The sequence below is a fragment of the Eubalaena glacialis genome, chromosome 17, assembly GCF_028564815.1.
Source record: "Eubalaena glacialis isolate mEubGla1 chromosome 17, mEubGla1.1.hap2.+ XY, whole genome shotgun sequence".
NCBI lineage: Eukaryota > Metazoa > Chordata > Mammalia > Artiodactyla > Balaenidae > Eubalaena > Eubalaena glacialis.
The window spans coordinates 333,238-360,605 of record NC_083732.1 but is presented as its reverse complement, the minus strand read 5'-3'; the positions used below and the strand labels follow the sequence as shown (position 1 = coordinate 360,605).

Here is a 27,368-nt window from a genome sequence, read left to right as displayed (position 1 = left end):
ATGCCTGCCCTGCCTTCAATCCACCACGAGCACAGTCTCATTCGATACGTCCCGGGTGTATTATAAGGCACAAACCCAAAGCACTCTCACATGCCGACCACTGGCAGCAGCTTACCTTCCCATTTCTTCTCTTTGCTCAACAAGTAAAACAGGTGCCACAGCAGAGCTGGAGGAAGCCTCTGAGGAGCACGATGCCCAGCGCCAGCTCTGCGCGCCCTCCCCCTGCCGCCTCCGCTCCTGCCGTGCCCGCCTCCCTGGAGCGGTGGTCTGCGCGCCCTGCTCGCTCAGCGTTCCCTCCTCAGAGCCTAGCACGGCTACAGACCGCGGAGAAAGCTACGCGAGACAAAACCTCTGTCTAACCTATAACTGTCTCAGGTAATCCTATTTAGATTTACACAAATTTAAGTCTAGCACAAAACTGGTCGACGGCTACAAGTCGTGTTAAAACCTAAAGATGGATATAATGGTTTCACACACACACATACTCCAAACAAAATAAAAATAAATTTCTTCTATAATTCCAAAAGAAACATTCTCTAACTCTACACGGGAAGGGACTTTTTCAAATTCATGGTACTTTAAAATAAGTTGCCGTCCACTGGAAGAGGACTCACAGCTAACAGAGCAGTGCCTCCTGCCTGCTCTTTCTGAGAAATATCAGACGGCACCGTAAGGGCAGGGTGACTGTGAATTACTCTTTCTTCAGCACGTGTCCTCCCAACAGTAGGGAGACAACACGACTGCTTGATGAACTGGCATCTACGCTTTTCATTTCTATTCTGTTATAAATCTGTCTTACTGCTTTGAGGGCAATTTAACATAGAAAGATAACCTCAGAAGAGTCTGACATAAATAAATTAACTCTCAGTCAACGATGTGTCTATAGCTATTTGAAAACACATAAAACCAGGAGGAGCCTAAGTCTGAGTAGAAAAGATGCCATTCCCACAATTTGTTGGAGCAAAGTACCTTGAATCGCAGGTTTGCCCTTTGCTTTCGTAGCTACCTAGCCGTCCTGTGTGCCAAGGCAGCCACTACCCACATAAACTTTAAAATAAAGTTAATTAAACTTAAATAAAATTCAAAATGTAGTTCCTCGGTCCCACCAGCCATATTTCCTACATGGTCAGTGGTCACCTCACTGGTTAGGGCAGTAAAAAAATGTTTGCATCACAGCAGAAGTTCTGCCAAGAGCTCTGATGCAGACTCGACGGCACCATCTGGGAGCCACAGATTTACCAGCTGCCATTTACTTATTCAGGTTTTTAAGACATAAAACGTGATAGCTACTGCAGTGGTCTTTTTAAGTACGTAACCATGCCTTGGCTTTCTTATAACAATACCAATTGTGCTTGTATTACTTTCAGTAACATGAACTATTAAAGGTAAAAGTAAATGCGACTAACTTTTTTAGTAAGGACTTTTTATACAAATAGACAAAATCCTCTGTCATACCACGTGTCCCAAATTCTGATGTAAATAAAAGCCAACCAAACAAATGCAACCCATGCACATGGTGAATACCGTGAAGAAACTGCTCTGAGAAGAGCCTCCGCTTCTCCAGGTGAGTCTGGGCACCTGCACCTGTGTCTCGTCACTCACCGGACTCCAGGTGGGTCTGTGCCGTCTGCCTGCTGACACCTGCAGCGAAGAGCGTAAACTCTCTGCACCACCACGCGGACCCCGGCTCCCGACCAGGTGGCAACTCCTTGGCTTTCGACTGCATCCAGCAGAGAATCCCTCAGGGGCGCTCGGGCGGGGAAGCCCAGCTCTGCTTGTTCGTGCCTGAGGGTCCAGTCTGTGCCCACGGTGGTGTGACCACCACACATAACCTGGCAAGACACGCAAAGGGAACAGTTCCAGTCTGACCCACGAGGGCACGCTACATACCAAATCCCGACGTGCTTGGGGAACCCTAAGCATCCGGTGTGACTGCAGGACACTCAAGGAATGACAAGGACAGATGCACGCCCACGGCGCGGGGCTCCCGTCTGCGGGTCACCAACGTGGCCGAGGAGGCCGGTGAGCCGAGGAACAGGGAAGCAGCAGGAGCTCAGGCCATCTCGGGGATTTGAAAGCATGGAGAAAGTACTGCTATTAAAATACCTGATGGTAAGTTAAAAATTCTTCTTTTATGAGGTAACAATCTCAATAGCACAAACTACAAAACAAAATAAAAGAATGACTAGGGTTATCATGAAGTGCCAGCACTTTGCACACTCCTGTGAACAACACGCAACACCTTTATGATCCCACTAAATATCTTAATAAGATTACACCACCTCTAGAGTGCTCCGTGCTTCCTACATTGCAGCACTTTTCTTTACATACGGTGCTGTGTAACAAACACATTTAACCTCACCACCCAGGAGGCAGGCTGCATCGTTACCACTGTTCTACAGATGAGAATGTTGAGACAGGAGTTCAGTGTCTTACCCAAGGTCACCCAGCAGCAAGTGGCTGAGGCAGGACCCGAACTAGGCACCTAGTTCCAAAGTCCACACGCTTAACCACTAAGCTCTACTGCCGCTCCCCTGGCACTGACGTGAGACGAAGACACACCTCATGAATTTAACATCACATAGCTGTTTAAAACTGTACATTAAAGCAGTAATGCACTTTAAGCCCTCCTTTTCACATAATCCTCTCCAGACACATGCTCTGACAGTCAAAGGGAGCTCCCGCTCAACTCCACACCTACAAAGTAGGTTCAAAGTCCGTTTGCTTTTCTTTCCGATGTCCCCTCACACTGTCAGCCTCAGTATTCCGCTCCGCGCTGACTCGGATAACTAGGCGACTCTGAGGCAGGCGCACTGAAGTCAGACAGTTGGAGCCTGAGTGGTCCCGGGGGTGTCCTTTGTGCCCGCCGCAAGTGAAGTTTAGTGGTTCCCCAAGTTCATCTTGGTGGATGACCATGGCTCAGGGCCACTAAAATTCCAAAAAGCAATCCCCAGTGTATAACCTCAAGTTTATGCAGCTCTTTTTATTCCAAGGGATACAGATGTTATGAAAAAGAAAAACATGATTTTTTTAATAAATAGAAGAGGCTTAAATAAAATTCTTATGCAAGTATGAGAAGAGAAAAAAAATGAAAACTCATATTTTAATAAATTAAAGATTACATATATAGCTGCTGAATATTTGGAAAGGACCAAAGGTAATCACCTCTATAAATTCCAAAGCCTTTAAACGCAGTATTACTACAAAGCAAAAAACCTCTAAGTCAGTGATAGTTTACCTGGTTTTCAGGTGAGTTATTTGTTAGGCTCTTAAATCTAAACATCTGGGCCAAAATGATGCTTCTTCTTGGAAGGGGTGTGTCCCAACTGTGCACTTCATGTGCTGTTTTTGAATCTTCTTTGGCAACAACTTTCTGACAAAAATAAGTATTCAGAATAACAGGGCAACTTCCATTTGGGATAATAAGCTTTTGCCTGGAAAGGGAAAGAAACACAAATGCAAGTTCATCTGCAATGCTGGATTCCCCTCACTGTCTGGCTAGGTCACAAAGGGCGACGACTTGCTGGCCAAGGACACAAGCCCTCGAGCAGCCGCCACTGCGTCTGGCTCTGCTCTTCTGAGCGAGTCTGGTGTCAGGAGCGGGGATGGAAGGGGCGGCAGTGCTCGAGCCGGAGCTCCCCCGGGGCCTCCCAGGCTGCTGGACGGTGGCCTCAGGGCCCCTCGGGGAAAGTACTGGGGGGGGCCACAGAGCTGCCCGACACTGAAGTGAATGTTACAAGAAAGACCTTTGGACACTTCACAGCTCTCACCTTTCAGAAAACATGACACCAGACACCAAAGGAACTCCACCTTCACTACCAAACGGACCACAGTCACTGAAATGGCCCACATTCGAGTAGAAATAGGACAACGTGCTGGTTCCTCTCAGACTATCTAACGCTCACTCCTCACACAGGCAGCGCTGCTTAACAGGAAGGTTAATGGGAAGACGGAGTGGACACACTTTCCCCCATTTCTCCCATTAGACACAAGGAAATGCCTGATGCGGTACAGAAACGGGACAGAAGCAGCAGCTGAAGGGGGACAGGAGGAGGCGGCCCAGCTGGGACCCCAGGAGAGACACAGCAGTAAGGTCGTGAGCTTCCTTTCTGCAGCCTAGAGACAGCAACGGGCGCAGACAAAAGCACCCTCGAAAGGAAGGACAGGGAAGGGGCAGCCCAGTGAGACAGAAAACTTCTAGGAAATCACTGCGCTACTCTTGGCAAGTATCACAGAAGAACTGTGACCTACTGCCACACACGGCAGGCAAAGCGCAAGCGGGGCCCAGACATGCCCCTCGACAGGCTGTGATGAGGAGCCTCTGCAGGCCAGCTGGGCTGCTGTGAGACGAGGCACTCACCCTCACACCCCCACCACAGGGGAGACGCCTCACTCCCGTAAGCAAGCCTCACGCCCCGCCCCCTGGAGCAGAGTCCAGTAGGCCCAGCAGAGTCAGTACTCTCACCCCCACCCGGCCCTCCCACCATCCTCCACCGCGGTGAGTGGCAGCCTCGCGGGAAGCAGTAACGAAGGGAATCCTGACGCCTCCCTCCACCTGGTAGTAAGAAGTCCCCCACCCTCCCAATGTCTCTTCTCAGAGCAGTGTCAGACAAAGCCACCTAAAACTGCTTTAAGTAAGATCCAGGATCTCGTATCACAATACCTAACATGTACAGGTTACCATCTAAAACCACTTGTTACACTAAGAACCAGGAAACATCTCACTTGAATGAAAAAACACAGTGACTAGATGACAATGTTAAGATGACGCAGATGTTAGAATTACCTGACAAAGATGCAAAAGCAGCCACTACAAACATGCTTCAGTGACAGCTACAAATGCACAATGAGACAAATGAAAGAATAGAAAGTCTCAGCAAAGAAATACAAAGTCTTGGCAAAGATACAGATTTTTTTAAACGGAAATTTTATAACTAGGAAATAAAATAATGAAAATAAAAAAACTCACTGGATGGGTTCAACAGCAGAATGAAGGGGACAGAGAAAAGGATCAGTGAACGTGAAGATAAAATAACAGAAATTACCAAATATAAACAACAAAGAAAAAACAGACCAAAAAAACACAATGAACAGAACCTCAAGAGGTGTGAGGAAGAAGAAATAAAAATGGAAAGATACAGGTAAATACAATAGGCTTTCCTACTCCTGTTGAGTTTTTGAAATTATATTTGGAGTTGAAGCAAGAATTATAACACTGTCTGATATGGTTCTAAATGTATGCAGAGGAAATATTTAAGACAGTCATATAAATGAGGACAGTAAAGGGACATAAGAGGCAAGGTTCCTACACTTCACACAAACTGGCAAAATGTTGACCCCATAAACTGATAAGTTATGCATATAAAATGTAATGCCTAGAGCAACCAATAACATAGCTACAACAACACAAAAACATTATAAATAAATTAAAATGCAATTCTAAAAAATGGTCAAGCAACCCACATAATGCCAGGAAAAAAAGAAAAACCCAGAGAAATGAAAAACAGAGAACAACACAGAGAAACCGAGAAATAAAAAGGTAGACTTAAGTCCTAATATATCAATAATTACATTAAGTGTGTATGGTCTAAACAAAGCAATTAAAAGACAGATTAGCAGAGTGGATTAAAAAATATGGTCCATCTTTATGCTGTCTACAAGAAATTCACTTCAAATATAAAGATACAGGGAGGATGAAAGTAAAAGGCTGGGGGAAAAAACCATCATGTAACATTAATATAAATATGGTTGAAATTACTATCAGATGAAGTAGGCTTTAGAGCAAAGAAAATTATCAGGGATAGAGAGGGACATCACACAATGATTAAAAGGGACAATCCACCAAGAAGACAAATTTGCAATAGTAATATTTTAAGCCGACAGACTACAGGTATGGTAACCTAGAAATAACAATTAGGAGACATGGAGAGACAGAGGCAAGCTAGACACAGAGTGAGAGTCAGCAAGAAGAGGCTCAAGAAAGCAAGAGGGCAGGGGTGGGGCACAGCGTCGGGTACCACTGGGCTCAACTGCGAAGGTCCTGATACAGCAGGATGAATGAAAGATGTCATACGTGTCCAGCCTTTTCTTTCAAGTTAATTTGAAAAATATGATCAAGTAATATTATTTTAACTGCTAAGTTAAGAACATAGCACAAGATTTCTGTGTGTATTTAGAACCTTTCAGTTTACAGATAGACATACTAACATTAGAACTCTGTTCTGCCAAATTCAAAGTCCTGTTTGAGGCTATTAAGGTTAAACCACATTAAAAACATACCTATACAAAATAGATGTGCAAGGCTACTGGATTTGGGAAAGACTTTAAAACCCATATCTAGGTCCATTTGGTTCATTTCGCTGTTTTTACTCAACACCTATGACATGCCAGGCACGGGGCAGGGGACTGGGAATCCAGCCCGAGACAAGAAGGCTGAGAGGACAGCTTTATTGCAAAGGAAAAGGGTGTTATATGATACCCCGAGGGAGGACCCTCTGGAGACAGGGAAGGTTTCCCAGGAGAGGCAACCAGGTGAGGGCTGCCTGGGTGAAGGTGTGTGAAGGCACAGGGAAGGGGATGGTGGAGCATCTGTGGGGCTGCCTGGTGGCCATGACCACAACTCAGATTCCATGTGACAAGCAGAGGTCTCGGTACTACCTCACTGAGCTTCTGCAGAAGAAACACAGACGCTGTTCCCTTCGTTAGGAGGCCGAGGACGTCACAGCCGTTCAGCATCCATACACATGGCACCAGCGTCATGCTCCGAGGGAGTAGGACCTCTTTATTTCTTTTTATGCTGCAGGCCAGTGTTAACTGCTGTGGTCTCTGCTATCGTCTCTGCTATCACCTCTCTACTTATCTTATTGCCACAAATGTTATGTGATGACCAAAAAGCAAGTTTACAGAGCATGTATTCAGACTAATATTGTAACAAGTTTAACCAGTTTTTCTGAAGATCAAACTAAAAATAAAGACAAACCTAAGGGGCTTCCCTGGTGGCGCAGAGGTTAAGAATCCGCCTGCCAATGCAGGGGACACGGGTTTGAGCCCTGGTCTGGGAAGATCCCACATGCCGCAGAGCAACTAAGCCCGTGGGCCACAACTACTGAGTCTGCGCTCTAGAGGCCACGAGCCACAACTACTGAGCCCGTGTGCCACAACTACTGAAGCCCATGTGCCCAGAGCCCATGCTCCGCAACAAGAGAAGCCCCCGCAATGAGAAGCCCGCACACCGCAACAAAGAGTAGCCCCCACTCGCCGCAACTAGGGAAAGCCCACGCGCAGCAATGAAGACCCAACAAGCCATAAATAAACAAACACACACACAAACAAATAAATAAATAAATAAGACAAACCTAAGGTGTTAAATAAACCTCACTTGATAAATCACATCACAACCAGCAACACCAGTGAACATCATCATGATACTGGACTCACAGTGATTCTTCTGTTAAGGAAGTTGAAGAGTATGTGTTTACTTTCTAGTAAACTCTCAGAGCATCCTTGAAAAGTCAGCAGCCATGGCAATAGGATGGGCTGCAATGTGGGACAGTCACACACACGGTAAAGTACACAAAAAACTAGACAGTAACAGTCTTCCGTGGAGTCCAAGTACTATGGTTTCTCTTGGAAACTTTAAAAAAAAAGAAAAAAAAGAGAATCCTGTATGTTCAATAAAAATGACAATTTGTCCTAATGTTTGCTTTCATGAAGAACCATTTCCACTGCTCTTTACTGAGAGTGTTATATACAGAACTCAGGTAAAACAGGAAACAAGACTGTTTTTTAATGTCACCAAGGGCAGGGAGGAAAACCAAGTGAAATATCTTTTCACTTTCTATCACTTGTCAACACTGCCAAAGTGTTAAATACCCCATTATCAGCTCATAAAACAAACAATATTTATTTCACATCACAAATAAGATCAATTTGCTTGTTTATTGTCTAGGAAGAATGTGTCCAAACTTGGTGGGTGGCAAAGATGACTAATGGGATTAATGCAGTGACCTAAAGAAAACAAAGACAAATAGAAGGAATTTTCTTTCCTTCCTTTGCTTCCCTCTTTTAATGGCTAGTTAGCTGAAGAAGTCAGACTAAGAACTGTAGTTGTCAGAAAAACATAACCTAGACTTAATTCATCTTTCCACTGAAGACATACTTGGGATAAACCAATCAATTTTGTTCACAGTTTAGTCTCAACTCGAAGCCCCACTGGGCTGAGGACAGAGCTGTCCAGTGCACACACCTTCCCGACAGGCGAGGCCAAGCCATCGTGTGGGGCTGTTGAGAGGGCTTACAGTCCACACAGGGACACACACGAAGGAAACAACCAAGTGCAGTAAAACATCATTGGTGCTGCAGCAGAACCAATGCAGCCAAAAATAAATAAATAAATAAAATTAATTTATAGAAAAAAACTGTGTAAAGAATTAAAAAATAAAAAATAAAGCCAGTCTGTTCTTTTCCATGGAAGGAGGATGGGGCCCACCACTTGGATACAGCAAGAAAGGTCCTGCATCCTTCCTGGAGGGACCAGTGCACGGGAAAGGGAGTGACACAACTGCCAGGCGGTGGCTGGCCCACAGGATCAGATGAAGCTACCAGGACAGCGTGAGATGTGGGAGGCCGGTGTGACAAGCTGCAATGGAGGGACGTTAAATTTAATGCAAAAAGGTCCCTGGTGAAAACAGAACATCAGAGCCACCTTCTACACCTGAGCTTGTAAGGTAGCCCTTGTGGCTAACTGATTTTAAATAAAAAGAAATAAAATAAAACTTAAAATGCAGTTCCTGAGTTGTAGGAGCCACATTTCTAGTATTCGATGTGGTCAGTACCACACTGGGCAGCACAGAGAACGCTTCCATCACTGCAGAAAGTTCCATGCAGCTATCTCAGAATTTGATTCTCAGGGCAGACAGTAAACCACATTCTAGTTACTTGGTAAACCCTTATTGATTGATCAACCCGTTGGATTTGAAAAAGACTACTATGCCCCAGTGACTTCTGAGGCAACTGCACAAGCTTTGAACCATCTGAGTTCCCTCCTCCAGACACCGGCATCTGAACCCCTGCATGAAACTCACGTCAGTGACAAGACAATGTTAACAGTGTTTGTCGTGAATTTTTTAAAATAGCAAACTATCCTGCCCACATTCTCAATTACTTACAGAGTGAACGGGCACTCCTCCTCTCACCAAAAGTCAGATTTATTCTAAGAAAAATTTAAAACCATAAGTCCTAGAAAATATCTCTAAACTGAAGAATTAAGCCAATTTCAGAAATAAGTTTAAGGTTTATACTTCCTTTATTTTCAACTTCTTATTTTCCAAGATTTATCTCCTCGGTTCAAATGTGTTTCTTTTAGCTTCCTACCCAAATAATACCCACATTATCTAAAAAAAACTGATAAAAACACTGACATTTATAACTGTGTGTGTTATTTTAAATTCCCAGAGTAGACTTTGTCTAATTCCCTTTTTATCCAAATAAACACATCGTTGAGGAACACTTTACTTCCGTTCAAAAGTGAACAGTAAACTACACTGAAGATGAATTCACTGAAGAATATAAAATGTGAAATAGACTTCCTCTATAAACCAGGAGTCTAATTCTCTAGATTAACAGAAGTCTCTAACTTGACCATTTCCTTTTTCAGGCACAGGTCACTGGAAATTGCAATTTAAAGAAAGAACCATCACATATCTGGCAGTGGTTGTAAACTTTACTTTCTTTTTTCTTTAGTTTTTTTTTTTTTTTAACATCTTTATTGGAGTATAGTTGCTTAACAATGTTGTGTTAGTTTCTGCTGTATAACAAAGTGAATCAGCTGTACGTATACATATATCCCCATATCCCCTCCCTCTTGCTTCTCCCTCCCGCCCTCCCTATCCCACCCCTCTAGGTGGTCACAAAGCACCAAGCTGATCTCCCTGTGTTATGCGGCTGCTTCCTACTAGCTATCTATTTTACATTTGGTAGTATATATAAGTCCATGCCACTCTCTCACTCCGACCCAGCTTACCCTTCCCCCTCCCTGTGTCCTCAAGTCCATTCTCTAAGTCTGCATCTTTATTCCTGTCCTGCCCCTAGGTTCTTCAGTACTTTTTTTTTTTTGGATTCCATACATACATGTTAGCATATGGTATTTGTTTTTCTCTTTCTGACTTGCTTCACTCTGTATGACAGACTCTAGGTCCGTCCACCTCACTACAAATAACTCAATTTCGTTTCTTTTTATGGCTGAGTAATATTCCATTCTATATATGTACCACATATTCTTTATCCATTCCTCTGGTGATGGACATTTAGGTTGTTTCCATGTCCTGGCTATTGTGAATAGTGCTGCAATGAACATTGGGATACATGACTCTTTTTGAATTATGGTTTTCTCAGGGTATATGTCCAGTAGTGGGATCGCTGTGACATAAGGTAGCTCTATTTTTAGTTTTTTAAGGAACCTCCAAACTGTTCTCCATAGTGGCTATATCAATTTAAGTTCCCACCAACAGTGCAAGAGGGTTCTCTTTTCTTCACACCCTCTCCAGCATTTACTATTTGTAGATTTTTTCATGATGGCCATTCTGACTGGTGTGAGATGGTATCTCATTGTAGTTTTTTTTTTTGGGTTCATTCACTCATTCATTCATTCATTTATTTACTAACATCTTTATTGTAGTATAATTGCTTTACAATGGTGTGTTAGTTTCTGCTTTATAACAAAGTGAATCCATTATACGTATACATATATCCCCATATCTCTTCCCTCTTACGTCTCCCTCCCTCCCAACCCCCTAGGTGGTCACAAAGCACCGAGCTGATCTCCCTGTGCTATGCGGCTGCTTCCCACTAGCTATCTATTTTACATTTGGTAGTGTATATATGTCCATGCCACTCTCTCACTTTGTCCCAGCTTACCCTTCACCCTCCACGTGTCCTCAAGTCCATTCTCTAGTAGGTCTGCGTCTTTATTCCCGTCTTGCTCCTAGGTTCTTCATGACCATTTTTTTTCTTTGATTCCACATATACACGTTAGCATATGGTATTTGTTTTTCTCTTTCTGACTTACTTCACTCTGTATGACAGACTCTAGGTCCATCCACCTCACTACAAATAACTCAATTTCGTTTCTTTTTATGGCTAATATTCCATTGTATATATGTGCCACATTTTGTTTATCCATTCATCTGTTGATGGACACTTAGGTTGCTTCCATGTCCTGGCTATTTTAAATAGAGCTGCAATGTACATTGTGGTACATGACTCTTTCTGAATTATGGTTTTCTCAGGGTATATGCCCAGTAGTGGGATTGCTGGGTCGTATGGTAGTTCTGTTTTAAGTTTTTTAAGGAACCTCCATACTGTTCTCCATAATGGCTGTATCAATTTACATTCCCCCCAACAGTGCAGGAGGGTTCCCTTTTCTCCACACCCTCTCCAGCATTTATTGTTTGTAGATTTTTTGATGATGGCCATTCTGACTGGTGTGAGATGGTATCTCACTGTAGTTTTGATTTGCATTTCTCTAATGATTAGTGATGTTGAACATCCTTTCATGTGTTTGTTGGCAAACTGTATATCTTCTTTGGAGAAATGTCTATTTACGTCTTCTGCCCATGTTTGGGTTGGGTTGCTTGCTTTTTTGATATTGAGCTGCATGAGCTGCTTGTAAATTTTGGAGATTAATCCTTTGTCAGTTGCTTCGTTTGCAAATATTTTCTCCCATTCTGACGGTTCTCTTTTCGTCTTGTTTATAGTTTCCTTTGCTGTGCAAAAGCTTTTAAGTTTCATTAGGTCCCATTTGTTTACTTTTGTTTTTATTTCCATTTCTCTAAGAGGTGGGTCAAAAAAGGATCTTGCTGTGATTTATGTCACAGAGGGTTCTGCCTATGTTTTCCTCTAAGAGTTTTATAGTGTCTGGCCTTACATTTAGGTCTTTAATCCATTTTGAGTTTATTTTTGTGTATGGTGTTATGAATTGTTCTAACTTCATTCTTTTACATGTAGCTGTCCAGTTTTCCCAGCACCACTTATTGAAAAGGCTCTTTTCTACATTGTATATTCTTGCCTCCTTTAGCAAAGATAAGGTGACCATATGTGCTTGGGTTTATCTCTGGGCTTTCTATCCTGTCCACTGATCTATATTTCTGTTTCTGTGCCAGTACCATACTGTCTTGATTCCTGCAGCTTTGTAGTATAGTCTGAAGTCAGGGTGTCTGATTCCTACAGCTCCGTCTTTCTTTCTCAAGATTGCTTTGGCTATTCGGGGTCTTTTGTGTTTCCATACAAATTGTGAAATTTTTTGTTCTACTTCTGTGAACAAAGCCATTGGTAGTTTGATAGGGATTGCACTAAATCTGTATATTGCTTTGGGTAGTACAGTCATTTTCACAATATTGATTCTTCCAATCCCAGAACGTGGTATATCTCTCCATCTGTTTGTATCATCTTTAATTTCTTTCACCAGTGTCTTATAGTTTTATACATACAGGTCTTTTGTCTCCGTAGGTAGGTTTATCCCTAGGTATTTTATTCTTTTTGTTGCAGTGGCAAATGGGAGTGTTTCCTTAATTTCTCTTTCAGATTTTTCGTTGTTAGTGTACAGAAATGCAAGAGGTTTCTGTGCATTAATTTTGCATCCTGCTACTTTACCAAATTCATTGATTAGCTCCAGTAGTTTTCTGGTAGCATCTTTAGGATCCTCCATGTATAGTGTCATGTCACCTGCAAACAGTGACAGTTTTACTTCTTCTTTTCCAATTTGGATTCCTATTATTTTTTTCTTCTCTGATTGCTGCAGCTAAGACTTCCAAAACTATGTTGAATAATAGTGGTGAGAGTGGGCAACCTTTTCTTGTTCCTGATCTTAGAGGAAATGGTTTCAGTCTTTCATCATTGAGAACAATGTTGGCTGTGGGTTTGTCATATATGGCCTTTATTATGTTGAGGTAGGTTCCCTCTATGCCTACTTTCTGCAGACTTTATCATAAATGGGTGTTGAATTTTGCTGAAAGCTTTTTCTGCATCTACTGATATTATCATATGGTTTTTCTCCTTCAATTTGTTAATATGGTGTATCACATTGACTGATTTGCGTATATTGAAGAATCCTTGAATTCTTGGGATAAACCGCACTTGATCATGGTGTATGATCCTTTCAATGTGCTGTTGGATTCTGTTTGCTAGTATTTTGCTGAGCATTTTTGCATCTGTGTTCATCAGTGATAACGGCCTGTAGTTTTCTTTTTTGTGACATCTTTGTCTGGTTTGGTATCACTGTGATGGTGGCCTCATAGAATGAGTTTGGCAGTGTTCCTCCCTCTGCTATATTTTGGAAGAGTTTGAGAAGGATAGGTGTTAGCTCTTCTCTGAATGTTTCATAGAATTCTCCTGTGAAGCCATCTGGTCCTGGGCTTTTGTTTGTTGGAAGATTTTTAATCACAGTTTCAATTTCAGTGCTTGTGATTCGTCTGTTCATATTTTCTATTTCTTCCTGGTTCAGTCTCGGAAGGCTGTGCTCTTGTAAGAATTTGTTGATTTCTTCCAGGTTGTCCATTTTATTGGCATATATAGTTGCCTGTAGTAATCTCTCATGATCCTTTGTACTTCTGCCGTGTCAGTTGTTACTTCTCCTTTTTCATTTCTAATTCTATTGATTTGAGTCTTCTCCCTTTTTTTCTTGATGAGTCTGGCTAATGGTTTATCAATTTTGTTTATCTTCTCAAAGAACCAGCTTTTAGTTTTATTGATCTTTGCTACTGTTTCCTTCATTTCTTTTTCATTTATTTCTGATCTGATCTTCATGATTTCTTTCCTTCCGCTAATGTTGGGGTTTTTTTTTCTTCTTCTTTCTCGAATTGCTTTAGGTTTAAGGTTAGGTTGTTTATTTGAAATTTTTCTTGTTTCCTGAGGTAGGACTGTATTGATATAAACTTCCCTCTTAGAACTGCTTTTGCTGCATCCCATAGGTTTTGGGTTGTCGTGTTTTCATTGCCATTTGTTTCTAGGTATTTTTTGATTTCCTCTTTGATTTCTTCAATGATCTCTTGGTTATTTAGTAGTGTATTGTTTAGCCTCCATGTGCTTGTATTTTTTACAGTTTTTTTCCTGTAATTGATATGTAGTCTTACAGTGTTGTGGTCGGAAAAGATACTTGATACGATTTCAGTTTTCTTAAATTTACCAAGGCTTGATTTGTGACCCAAGATATGATCTATCCTGGAGAATGTTCCATGAGGGCTTGAGAAGAATGTGTATTCTGTTGTTCTTGGATGGAATGACCTATAAATATCAATTAAGTCCATCTTATTTAATGTGTCATTTATAGCCTGCATTTCCTTATTTATTTTCATTTTGGATGAACTGTCCATTGGTGAAAGTGGGGTGTTAAAGTCCCCTACTATGATTGTGTTACTGTCGATTTCCCCTTTTATGGCTGTTAGCATTTGCCTTATGTATTGAGGGGCTCCTGTGTTGGGTGCATAAATATTTTCAATTGTTATATATAATTTCTTCTTGGACTGATCCCTTGATCATTATGTAGTGTCCTTCCGTGTCTCTTGTAACATTCTTTATTTTAAAGTCTATTTTGTCTGATATGAGAATTGCTACTCCAGCTTTCTTTTGATTTCCATTTGCATGGAATATCTTTTTCCATCCCCTCACTTTCAGTCTGTATGTGTCCCTAAGTCTGAAGTGGGTCTCTTGTAGACAGAATATATACAGGTCTTGTTTTTGTATCCATTCAGCCAGTCTATGTCTTTTGGTTGGAGCATTTAATCCATTTACATTTAAGGTAATTATCGATATGTATGCTCCTATGACCATTTTCTTAATTGTTGGGGGTTTGTTTTTGTAGGTCTTTTCCTTCTCTTGTGTTTCCTGCCTAGAGAAGTTCCTTTAGCATTTGCTGTAAAGCTGCTTTGGTGGTGCTGAATTCTCGTAACTTTTGCTCGTCTGTAAAGGTTTTAATTTCTCTTGTCAAATCTGAATGAGATCCTTGTTGGGTAGAGTAATCTTGGTTGTAGGTTTTTCCCTTTCATCACTTTAAATATGTCCTGCCGCTCCCTTCTGGCTTGCAGATTTTCCACTGAAAGATCAGCTGTTAACCTTATGGGGATTCCCTTGTATGTTATTTGTTGCTTCTCCCTTGCTGCTTTTAATATTTTTTCTTTGTATTTAATTTTTGATAGTTTGATTAATATGTCTTGGCGTGTTTCTCCTTGGATTTATCCTGTATGGGACTCTCTACGTTTCCTGGACTTGACTATTTCCTTTCCCATGTTAGGGAAGTTTTCAACTATAATCTCTTCAAGTGTGTTCTCAGTCCCTTTCTTTTTCTCTTCTTCTTCTGGGATCCCTATAATCCAAATGTTGGTACATTTAATGTTGTCCCAGAGGTCTCTGAGACTGTCCTCAATTCTTTTCATTCTTTTTTTCTTTATTCTGCTCTGCGGTAATTATTTCCACTATTTTATCTTCCAGGTCACTTATCCGTTCTTCTGCCTCAGTTATTCTGCTATTGATTCCTTCTAGAGAATTTTTAATTTCATTTATTGTGCTGTTCATCAATGTTTGTTTGCTCTTTAGTTCCTCTAGGTCCATGTTAAACGTTTCTTGTATTTTCTCCATTCTATTTCCAAGTTTTTGGATCATCTTTACTATCATTACTCTGAATTCTTTTTCAGGGAGACTGTTTATTTTCTCTTCATTTGTTTGGTCTGGTGGGTTCTTACCTTGCTCCTTCACCTGCTGCGTATTTCTCTGTCTTCTCATTTTGCTTAACTTACTGTGTTTGGGGTCTCCTTTTCGCAGGCTGCAGGTTTGTAGTTCCCATTGTTTTTGGTGTCTGCCCCTAGTGGGTAAGGTTGGTTCAGTGGGTTGTGTAGGCTTTCTGGTGGAGGGGACTGGTGCCTGTGTTCTGGTGGGTGGGGCTGGATCTTGTCTTTCTGGCGGGCAGGGCTGCGTCCAGTGGTGTGTTTTGGGGTGTCTGTGACTATTATGATTTTAGGCAGCCTCTCTGCTAATGGGTGGGGTTGTGTTACTGCCTTGTTAGTTGTTTGGCATGGGGTGTCCAGCACTGGAGCTTGCTGGCTGTTGGGTGGAGCTGGGTCTTAGCATTGAGACGGAGATCTCTGGCAGAGCTCTCACCAATGGATATTACATGGGGCCGGGAGGTCTCCGGTGGTCCGATGTCCTGCACTCGGCTCTCCCACCTCAGAGGCTCAGGCCTGACACCCAGCCGGAGCACTAAGACCTGGTCAGCCACACGGTCAGGTACGTGGGGAGTTTCTTGCCTTTTGGGAAGTCTGAGGTCTTCTGCCAGCATTCAGTGAGTGTTCTGTAGGCGTTGTTCCACATGTAGAAGTATTTCTGATGTATCTGTGGGGAGGAAGGTGACCTCCACATCTTACTCCTCTGCCGTCTTGAAGGTCCCCCTGAAAGACATTTGCCTTTTTTCATCCAGCACTGCCTCCAACTCTTAGGACTGTTTGATTACCTTCAAAGACTGATTTGCATTGCTTCGGTTGGTGAGTTTCTTGTCTCCTTACCCCGGTTTTCTGTTTCTTGTCACCACCACCTTCTGGGTGTCTCTTAGCACCGTTTGGACTCTCTATGGGAGGAAGTCAGAGGTGCTTTCCCCCTGGGGTGGGAGTAGAGTTGTGGTAGGAGTTGGGGGTGAGGTTGCAGAACCGTTTCCCTTCGCACTAAGGCTTTTCTTTCATAGTTTTTGCTAGTCTCTTCCCAGCCGCCCTGACTTAAAGGGGAAAAATCTGTAAAGTTTATTTTCAAGGCACAAATCCCATACTTTTATTCAGTAACAAAACTTCTGCCAAAATGTAACAGAAAATGCAAAGAAGGAGAACAATGCAGGAGAAGCACGGTCTGATGTCACACTGACCTGGGTTTAAATTCTAGCTCTGCTACCTATTGCCTATTTTATCTCCACCAAATTACTTTGAATTTCTGAACTTTAACTTTTTCATAGCTAAAATGGGTATCATGCCTACCTAATGTTGTTACTGCAAGATTAGGTACATACGTTCCAATATACAAGCCACACACAGAGACAAGTACATACACTGCTTGGCATACACACTAGCTACTATTTAAAGTAGTACCTAAGGGACTTCCCTGGTGGCACAGTGGTTAAGACTCCATGCTCCCAACGCAGGGGGCGCAGGTTCGATCCCTGGTCAGAGAACTAGTTCCAACATGCATGCCGCAACTAAGAGTTCGCATGCTGCAACTAAGAGATCACTTGTTGCATCTAAGGAGCACACGTGCTGCAACTGAGCCGGTGAGCTGCAACTAAGGAGCCCACCGGCCGCAACTAAGACCCGGAGCAACCAAATAAATAAATAAATAAAATAAAATAAAATTTTAAAAAAAGAAACTTAATTTAAAAATAAAATAAAATAGTACCTAATACATTAGCTATTTTAAAAATCTCTAGAGGTTAACAATTTTTCCAGTACAAGATTGGATATCTTAGAAAAATTTAGTTTTCTCTGGGTTCATGGTAGTATATTCACTTCTATACACAGCTGGGTAATTAAAGGCCTTAAAAATGTTCATACACTTTTACTCGACAAAGTCACTGTTATTGGTATAGATGTTATTTCATCTATACCAATGAAATAATCAGAGATGTGGAGAAAAACACTTACACACTAAAATGTTAATCATACTCATTTATTATAGTGAAATATAGCAAAGAATCTAACTTTCTAACAAAAAGTAGAAAAATAAATCATGAAAATGCTATACAAATGATAGCATTAAAAATCCTAATTCAGGGGTGGGATAGGGAGGGTGGGAGGGAGGGAGATGCAAGAGGGAAGAGATATGGGAACATATGTATATGTATAACTGATTCACTTTGTTATAAAGCAGAAACTAACACACTATTGTAAAGCAATTATACTCCAATAAAGATGTTAAAAAAAAAATCCTAATTCAAAAAAATGTATTTAATGACACTGTGGGTGGAGCTCCTGTTATACTGTTGAATTTGAGAAACAGACTCAGGCCTATATGACCTATGAGATTCCAAGATGGTAGGACCATATATATTATTAATATAATATTCTTATAAGGAGAAAGTGCTGGAATGAACTGTACCAGAAAATTAAGCAATTTATCCTTAAATGAAAGGATTATATACAGGTAAGTTTTAATTTTCTTCTTTCTATTACTGTGTCTTTTTTTCCACAATAAAAATGTACTCTTTAATAGATACAAATAAGCACTTAAATCAATCTTTTCTTTAACAATAAACTGCCTCATTACTTGAATAATCTAAGAGATGACCACTTCCCTATGAGTAACTCTCAAATATGCCCAAACTGACCCAACTAGTACGAGTTGACATGTTCCTCATCCCTTCTCTTCCTCAGCATCTCAATTCTGTCATCTCCCTCCTTCCCTTCCTCCTTTCTTTCCTTCCTTCCTTCTCTCCCTCCCTCTGTTATCTATCCATCTATCTTTCCTTCCATCCATCTATCCATCCATCCAACCCAACTAGCTGAGAGTCAACATGCCCTCATCGCATCTCTTCCTCAGCATCCCAATTCTATCGTCTGTCTACCTATCTCTAAGTTTAGATTTGTGCCATGACAGTATCATCTCTACAGAGTTGGCCGTGAGTCTAGTACTCAGAAGGGAGACTATCATCTTTCAGCTACTTTGCTTCATTAAAGTCCACTAGGTAACACAGCACAATGCTATGGCTGGGCTTCCTACAGGTATGGCTTCTGGGTAAAGGATTCTACCTGCTCTATTCAGTTTCTTGAAAATCAGAAATAGAAATCTTTATAACAAGATCTAAATATATGCATTAACAAGTGAAGTGCATAGTGCAGACAGAAACCAGATGCCTTAGTATCAGTTATGACTGGTCTTTTAAGGATCATTCCGCACTGAGTTATAAGGTATCTCCTGAATATAAAACTAAATGTATTCATATGTTGCCAGCACTACTTTTCCTAGGCCAGTTTTAAACCTTTATCTTACAGTCTTTATCTCCTCGTGTGACTCCAGAACAGAACATTTCAAACTTCAGCATGAATCAGAATCACAGGCTTGTTAAAGCAGATTGTTGGGCCCCACACCCAGAGCTTCTGATTCAGTAGGTCTGGGATGGGGCCACATAATTTGCATTTTTAACAGGTTCCAAGGTGATGCTGCTGGTCCCACCACCATACTTTGAGGATTACTACTCCTAGAAAAACACACATGACCATTACACCTTCTTAACTTTACTCAAGTGCCTGGCAGGCTTCACTGTGCTCTTTCTGCCTACAGAACACCTGCTCCACTGTCAGGACTTGGCATGGAGGCCCCCCAGCTTCTCGGTGGAGCCTTCCGGCTGTGCCAAAACTGGTAGGAAAGCAGCACTTCCTCGTGTGAGCTCCATTACATCTGGTGAGCTGTGGAATTTCAATGCTCTAACTTGTTGACACCTAGGGCTGGGCTTTCTCGCCTTCGTATTAACAATAAAGATCTCACTCCATGCAGCAGGAAAAAAAAGATACCTAACGTCTCTGGGCCCACAGCTCAAATGCTGCAGAGAAAATCACAATGTGACAAACATTTTTCTTCACCTGAGTTAACAGAGCCTCCCTCACGTCTCATCTGCAGTGTCACAAGTCAGCAAGTAATATGCACTTCTTCAGAAGTTCGCAACACGCCATTCCACGCTTCTTTCTAGGTAAAAACTGTCTATTCAGAGCAGCAGTTTGGTACAGCGGGTAGAACAAGAACGTGAGGTCTACAGATTTGTGTTCAAGTCCCATTTTGTCACTTACAAGCCAAATGATCTTGATTGCATCACCTAAACAGAATCCTTTTCGTCTTGTAGAGGGGGATAATGACATTTATGTTTGACCATTTTAAGACAATAATGGATATGAAAGTATTTGGTACATTAAAATGCTTTATATTACGGTGTTTATTATTCTTCAAAGATCTTGGATTTATAAAACTTAGTTCATTCTAGAAAACTTTCAAATAGTATCTTTCCAGTAACAAACCATTTAAAACTATAATTAAATGCAACTTAACGTTATTTAAACAAAAAATTGATGCCTTTTTTACTATCAAAATCGAGAAATCTTCGGTGTACGATTTTTAATCAGAAATATATGACTTTCCAAATACACAGGTAACAAAGCCTACTTCAATTCTACGATGTTTATAACCACAAACCTCACTGTGGAGACCACTTTCAAAGAAAACGGAAACTTAGAAACAAAAAGATGAAGCCACAATACACAAGACAAGCCAGGAGTCAGAGGAACGAATGGGTTTTTCCTTACGGTCACCTTCACTAAAGCTCTGAAGGAAAACCTGGCTCAGGACAGGCTGAAGAACCACAGCAGTCAAAACAGCTAAGCTTGTCTTGTTGTCTAGGTTTTTTACTCCAACTGAGATAAGAAGTTGATTAAAAAACCCACCTTATCAAGAATCATCATAGTAACTATTCATACAAATAACTTAATAATCTGCAACTAGATTCAGGTCACTAAAAACCAACAAAGGCAGAAAGGTAATAGCATTCTTTAAAAGGAATTCTAATAATGGTCAACATACATACATAATATAGGTCATCCCAACAAAAGCTGACAGTGTTCATATGTAAAAAAAATTTTAATGGTTCAATCTTCTGATTCCACAAAGAGAAATAAAAATTGAGATGGCACAAAATATGAGGAACAGATTACAGTATTTGAGTATACCTAGAACAGAAAGGGAGAAAAACAAACCAAATGAACTGCAAAATGTTTTTGTAAAATCCACAAAATGGGGACTTCGCTGGTGGTCCAGTGGGTAAGACTCCGAGCTCCCAATGTAAGGGGCCCGGGTTTGACCCCTGGTCGGGGAACTAGATCCTGCACACGTGCCGCAACTAAAAGATCCTGCATGCCACAGAGAAAGATCCCTGAGTGCCACAACTAAGACCTGGCGCAGCCTAAATAAATAAATAAGTAAGTAAGTAAGTAAATAGATAAATATAAACAGCTCATGCAGCTCAATATTAAAAAAACAAACAACCCAATCCAAAAATGGGCAGAAGACCTAAATAGACATTTCTCCAAAGAAGACATACAGATGGCCAAGAAGCACATGAGAAGCTGCTCAACATCACTAATTATAAGAGAAATGCAAATCAAAACTACAATGAGGTATCACTCACACCAGTTAGAATGGGCAGCATCAGAAAATCTACAAACAACGAATGCTGGAGAGGGTGTGGAGAAAAGGGAACCCTCTTGCACTGTTGGTGGGAATGTAAATTGATACAGTCACCATGGAGAACAGTATAGAGGTTCCTTAAAAAACTAAAAATAGAATTACCATATGACCCAGCAGTCCTACTACTGGGCATATACCCAGAGAAAACCATAATTCAAAAAGACACATGCACCCCAATGTTCACTGCAGCACTATTTACAATAGCCAGGTCATGGAAGCAACCTAAATGCCCATCGACAGACGAATGGATAAAGAAGATGTGGTACATATATACAATGGAATATTACTTAGCCATAAAAAGGAATGAAATTGGGTCATTTGTAGAGATGTGGATGGACCTAGAGACTGTCATACAGAGTGAAGTAAGTCAGAAAGAGAAAAACAAATATCGTATATTAATGCATATATGTGGAACCTTGAAAAATGGTACAGATGAACCGGTTTGCAGGGCAGAAATTGAGACACAGATGTAGAGAACAAACGTATGGACACCAAGGGGGGAAAGCGGCAGGGGGATGGGTGGTGGGATGAACTGGGAGGTTGGGATTGACACGTATACACTGATGTGTATAAAACTGATGACTAATAAGAACCTGCTGTATAAAAAAATAAAATTAAAAAAAAAAAAACTTTCCTAGCTGTTGTTGGGGATTTGCATATTGTGATAACACCTTATGTATTAGAAATATATAAAAGTGGCACAAGCAACCAGGAAACACATCATCTTCCTCTATAACTGATTAATTTCTATTGGATAGGAATCTATTATTGACAAATACAGAATTAAAGTAAGCATTCAATCTTTGGAAATAGGCAAGTCATTAAATTAATCTATAGCATGTGATTAAAGCATAGACACATGATAAAAAAATAATAAATAAACACATATATTTTTTAAATTAAAAAATAAAATAAAATCCACAAAATGTCCCGAACTAAAATTTCAGTAGAAAATTTATGAAATTCAGACCAAAAGGATTCACACTAAATGACAATTAAAGAAATTTGGGAAGACAATGATCACAAAAGAGCTGAAGTTGACACTACTAAAATAAGTGAATCAATAAATTAAGACTGTCCTCAAAAATCACAAAGCCTAGATTTAATTATTACCACAAACAGAACTTAGTCTAGCTTCAAACAGAAGCAACCTCAGTTGAACTAGATAAATGTGCAAGACTGGTTAAAGAACATGCTTTAAATTATAAAAGGAATAAGAATGTTCTGGGATCAAAACATTCTTAGAAGAAGCAGCAGCACAACTTCTCTTGAATGGCACAACTTATCTTCATGGAAAAGAAATTAGGACAAACAAGAATGGCAGAAACCTCAAAATGTCACATAGCAACCAGGGCACAGCAAAACCATAGCAGGGTGTGTCATCTGCTAAAATCAAAACAGTATCCCAACGTGAGCTTCACCCAGCCATGAGAAATACTAAAGTAACTAGAGCCAGAAACAAAAAAAATACAATTTCTGGCCCTTAGAAAGTAAGACTGTGAAAAGGAAAAGGAAAACTTCCCTTGAGACTCTACAACTATCTGAAAGCTACAGTCTTGGTGAGGATTAATCCAGGGGAGGGGATAAAACCTCCTGGCCTTTGTTTCTCCTCTGACTTGCTCCTGTTACCTTCCTCCAGACTTGGTTCATCCGACAATGTGTCCTCCTGACAGCTGCCTGGCCCTGGTCTCAGGTGCCACAAACGTGGCTGCAGAGCAGGGGAGTGTTCGGCAGGGTCTGAGGGCTGCTCCCAGGTCAGCACAGAGGACTCCTGAGCACACCTGACCTGAAGGTGAGTATATGGCCACAGAGCAGTCACTGTGCCATTACCCTTTCCACTCTTCGTTCTGGAAGGTTAGTAACACAGCCTGAAACATACCTTTTAGCTACAAACACCCACCCACACTCCCAAGTCTCCTCAGGTGCAAGCTTACCCAGCACTCTGTGAGCCCTAGAGGGATGATCAAGACAAGCAGTAAGTCAGTTCACCGTGCAGAAGCTCCACTTTGCAATTTAGACATATTTTAAATAGAACCTCAGGTCATTTATATTTCAGGCTAACCTGTGTTAAACTGGTTACCTGAAAAATTAAATGATCTTCTACTTAACAAACTTAAACCGTTCTTGTTTGTTAATACAAGGACAAGCACATAAGGATTTGTTTTCATCAATGATGGGGTCATTTCCTTCTGTCCACAGGGTACTGTTTAACGCTCCGCTCTTTCTGGACTCTGTTGAGTGGGCTATGGGGGGCCGGGAGGGCAGAGCTCCAGCTCCAGGAGAGACACTGAGTCCGTGTATATGAGAGTGCAAGAGGGACAGACTCAGCTGAATGGAAGTCTTTTTCCTATTTCATTTTTGTCTCTAAAACAGTTATCATTTGCCAAGTGGATCTTCAAAGGAAACAATATAGGAATCAATTGTACAAGTGTTTATATCTTCTTTTACAAGTTTATTATTGATAATATCTATCAACTGAATTCTTAGTCCCTAAAATTTATAGTTAAAGATATTTGCACGCTACGGTTGTAAACTATCATTCTGATGAGCTATAAATAAAATGGTAAAGATTATCTAAGTCATCTTTATCAAAACAGACCAAATAGGTTATTGACATTAATTCCAAAGAGGCTGCAGCATCACCTCAGGAAAACAAGATAACATTCAAGTATATTTTATATAATTTCAAATTTTATACTATTTCAATTAAATTCTTCTCCAGTACATTTACTGAGCACTTATTTTATGCAAGAAATTAGTAAACCAAATGATACAAATAAGAATAGGATTAACTCAATAAAAAGCTTAGTCTATTAGGAGAGGGAAACCATAATAATAACATGTATTGTTGTTATGTTAATTATAGCAGTGCTTAATAATTATAATAATGTTTATTATTATAATGTTTATGTTTTATACATTAATTAAACAAATATTTTAGAAATTACTTTTCCTTAAATTATCTCATTTGATTCTTATAACTACCCTGGGAGAAAAGTAGGATACATAGCATTATCTCTATTTTAGAGGTGAAGACTGTGATTTGCATAGCAGATGAGTGAAAAGGCAGGACTGGAACCAAGGCTCAGACTCCTACCCTGGCACCTTGATGTGACCAAGCTTATTATGGCGACCGAGAGCACCAACCACAGGCAACATTTCCTCATGCTTCTTAGGTGCCAGACACCTTCCAACTCATTAACTCCTTTAACCTCAAAGAAGACCCCCTGAGACACAGAGAAGTGCAGTAATTGCTTAAGAATACACAGCTAATAAGTGGTGGGCCAAGATCTGAGTAGAGGTAGTCTGACTCCCATTACTCTTACTGGCACTTGCATGTCTTCTTTGAAAAAACGTTTATTCATATTCTTTGACTATTTTAACTGCATTCTTTTGCATATGGATATACAGTTTTCCCAGCATCATTTGTTGAAAAGACTATCATTTCCACATGAATGGTTTTGGCACCTTTGTCAAAATTCAACTGACTGTATATTTAAGGGTTTACCTTGGGTTTTATATTCTATTCTACTCATGGTCTATATGTTTACCTTTATGCCACTATCACACTGTTTTGATTATTATAGCTTTGCAGTAATTCTGAAATCAAGAAGTGTGAGTCCTCTAAGTTCAGTCTTTTTTTCAGGATTATTTTGGCTATTCAGGGCCCATATGAATTTTAAGATGGTTTTTTCTATTTCTATAAAAAAATAAATACCAGTGGGATTTGGATAAGGATTGTACTGAATCTATGGATAGCTATGGGTGGTACTGACATCTTAATATTATCAGTTGTGCAATCCATGAACATTTTTTTAGGTGCACATATGTTTATAATCGTTATCTCTTCCTGATGTACTGAAACTTTTATCAACATATAACGTCTCTCCTTATCTCTAGTAACCTGTTTGATTTAAAGTCGACATTGTCTCACAGTAATATAGCCACCCACACTCTCATTTGATTACTATTTGCATGAAATATCTTATTCCACCCTTTTACTTTCAATTCCGTTGTGTTTTTATATCTAAGTTGAGTCTCTGGTAGACAGTATATAGACGGATCCTTTTTTTAAAAAAATTCAGACTGCCAATCTCTACCTTTTAATAGTTGAGTTTCATTCATTTACATTTAATGTGATTGCTGATAAAGATGGATTTGCTTCTGGCATTTATCAACTGTTTTCCTAATTTTTTTTATTCTTCTTTTTATGTGTATGATTTTTTATTCTTTTTATGTATATATTTTTTTATTCCTTATTTCCTCCATTACTGCTTTTTAAATATTCAGTTGATTTTTTTGGAGTGTATCATTTTAATTCTCTTCTTTCCTGTTCTGTGCTTTTTAATTTTCTTAGTAGTTACTTTGGAAATTACAATTAGCATCTTAAACATGTAACAACCTGGTTTGAATAATCTTAAATTAGTTTCAATAATACTGGCTTTTATATTTACCTATGTAGTTACCTTTACCAGTGTTCATCTTTTCTTATGGTTTCAAGATGCTGTTAAGTATCTTTTTTTTTTTTTTTTAATTTTATTTATTTATTTATTTATGGCTGTGTTGGGTCTTCGTTTCTGTGCGAGGGCTTTCTCTAGTTGTGGCAAGTGGGGGCCACTCTTCATCGCGGTGCGCGGGCCTCTCACTATCGCGGCCTCTCTTGTTGCGGAGCACAGGCTCCAGACACGCAGGCTCAGCAATTGTGGCTCACGGGCCTAGTCGCTCCGCGGCATGTGGGATCTTCCCAGACCAGGGCTCGAACCCGTGTCCCCTGCATTGGCAGGCAGATTCTCAACCACTGCGCCACCAGGGAAGCCCAAGTATCCTTTTATAACAGCCTGAAGGAGCCACTTTAGCATTTGTTACAGCGCACGTCTACTGGTAATGAACACCCTCAGCTTTTGTTTATCTGGAAATGTCTCAATTTCACCTTCATTCTTAAAAGATAATTTTGCTGGATATACTATCTTTCAGGATATACCTGAAAGACAGTTTTTTTCTTCCAGGACTTTAAAAATGTCATCTCACTGCCCCTGGCACCATTATTTCTGATGAGAAATCAGCTCTCAATCTTACTGAGGATCCCTTGTACATAAGTCACTCTCTTGATGCTTTAAAAATTCTTTATTTGGGGGTTTTGACAATTTGACTATAATGTGTTTCAGTGTGGCTCTCTCTGTGTATATCCTGCTTGGAGTTCATTGAGCTCTTGAACATGTGTATTCACGTCTTTCCTCAGATTTGGAAAGTTTTGGGTCATTATCCCTTCAAATATGTTTCTCTGTCCCTTTCTTTCTCTCTTTTCCTTTCAATATTCCTATAATGTGTATGTTGCTATACTTGATGGTGTCTCACAGGTCCCTTAGGCTCTGTTCATCTTTCTTCATTCTTTTTTCTCTCTGTTCCGCAGACTGTGCAAGTTCCACCTTCTTACCTTTCAGTTTGCTAATCTTCTGTCCTGCCAGTTCAAAAGTGCTCTTTAATTCCTCTGGTGAGTTTGTCATTTCAGTTTTGTATTTTCCAGCTCCATAATTTCTGTTTGGTTCTTTTATATAATTTCTACCTCTTTACTGATATTTTCATTTTGTTCAGACATTGTTTTCCTGATTCCCTTTAATTCTTTGTTCATGGTCTATTGTAGCTCAATGAACATACTTAAGACAGTTGACTTAAAGAGTCTGATTAATAATTCCAGTGTGTGTGCTTCCTCAGGGATGGTTTCTGTCAAGTTCTTATTTCCTGTGAAGAAGTCATACTTTCCTGCTTCCTTGTATGTTTTTTCTTTAGAACTGGATATTGTGAGTATTATGCTGTCGTAACTCTAGAAATCTAATTTTCCCACTCCTCAGGAATGACTTTTGTTTGTTGAGGGCTCGAGCTATCTTTTGGTGACTCTTCCAAACTAGTTTTGCAAATTGTGTATTCTTGCTGTGTATGAGAAACTAAAGTTTCTCTTCATTTATCTCTGCAGACAGCCACTGACCTAACCAAAGGATTCTTTAAATGTCTGATTCCCAAGAGTGGAGGGAAAAAAGGAAAGAAAAAAAAGGTTCTGTCTCTTAAATCCTCCCGTATCTGGACAGCCACCTCAGCCCACAGTGGGATGAAACAATGGC

General features: G+C 40.4%; 1 protein-coding gene across 11 annotated transcripts in view; it reads right to left on the bottom strand.

Moving 5' to 3' along the window:
- SPIDR (scaffold protein involved in DNA repair) overlaps positions 1-27,368 on the bottom strand; it is a 367,405-nt gene that overhangs the window by 98,431 nt on the left and 241,606 nt on the right. For 10 of the 11 annotated variants that reach the window (XM_061171846.1, XM_061171848.1, XM_061171850.1 and 7 more), the window contains 2 exons: positions 3,239-3,434; positions 1,603-1,832 (listed from right to left, as the gene is read on the bottom strand). In XM_061171846.1, coding sequence (XP_061027829.1) covers positions 1,603-1,832; positions 3,239-3,434 — 426 coding nt within the window. The remainder of the gene's footprint in view (positions 1-1,602; positions 1,833-3,238; positions 3,435-27,368) is intronic. The other variant, XM_061171856.1, reaches the window with a different exon arrangement.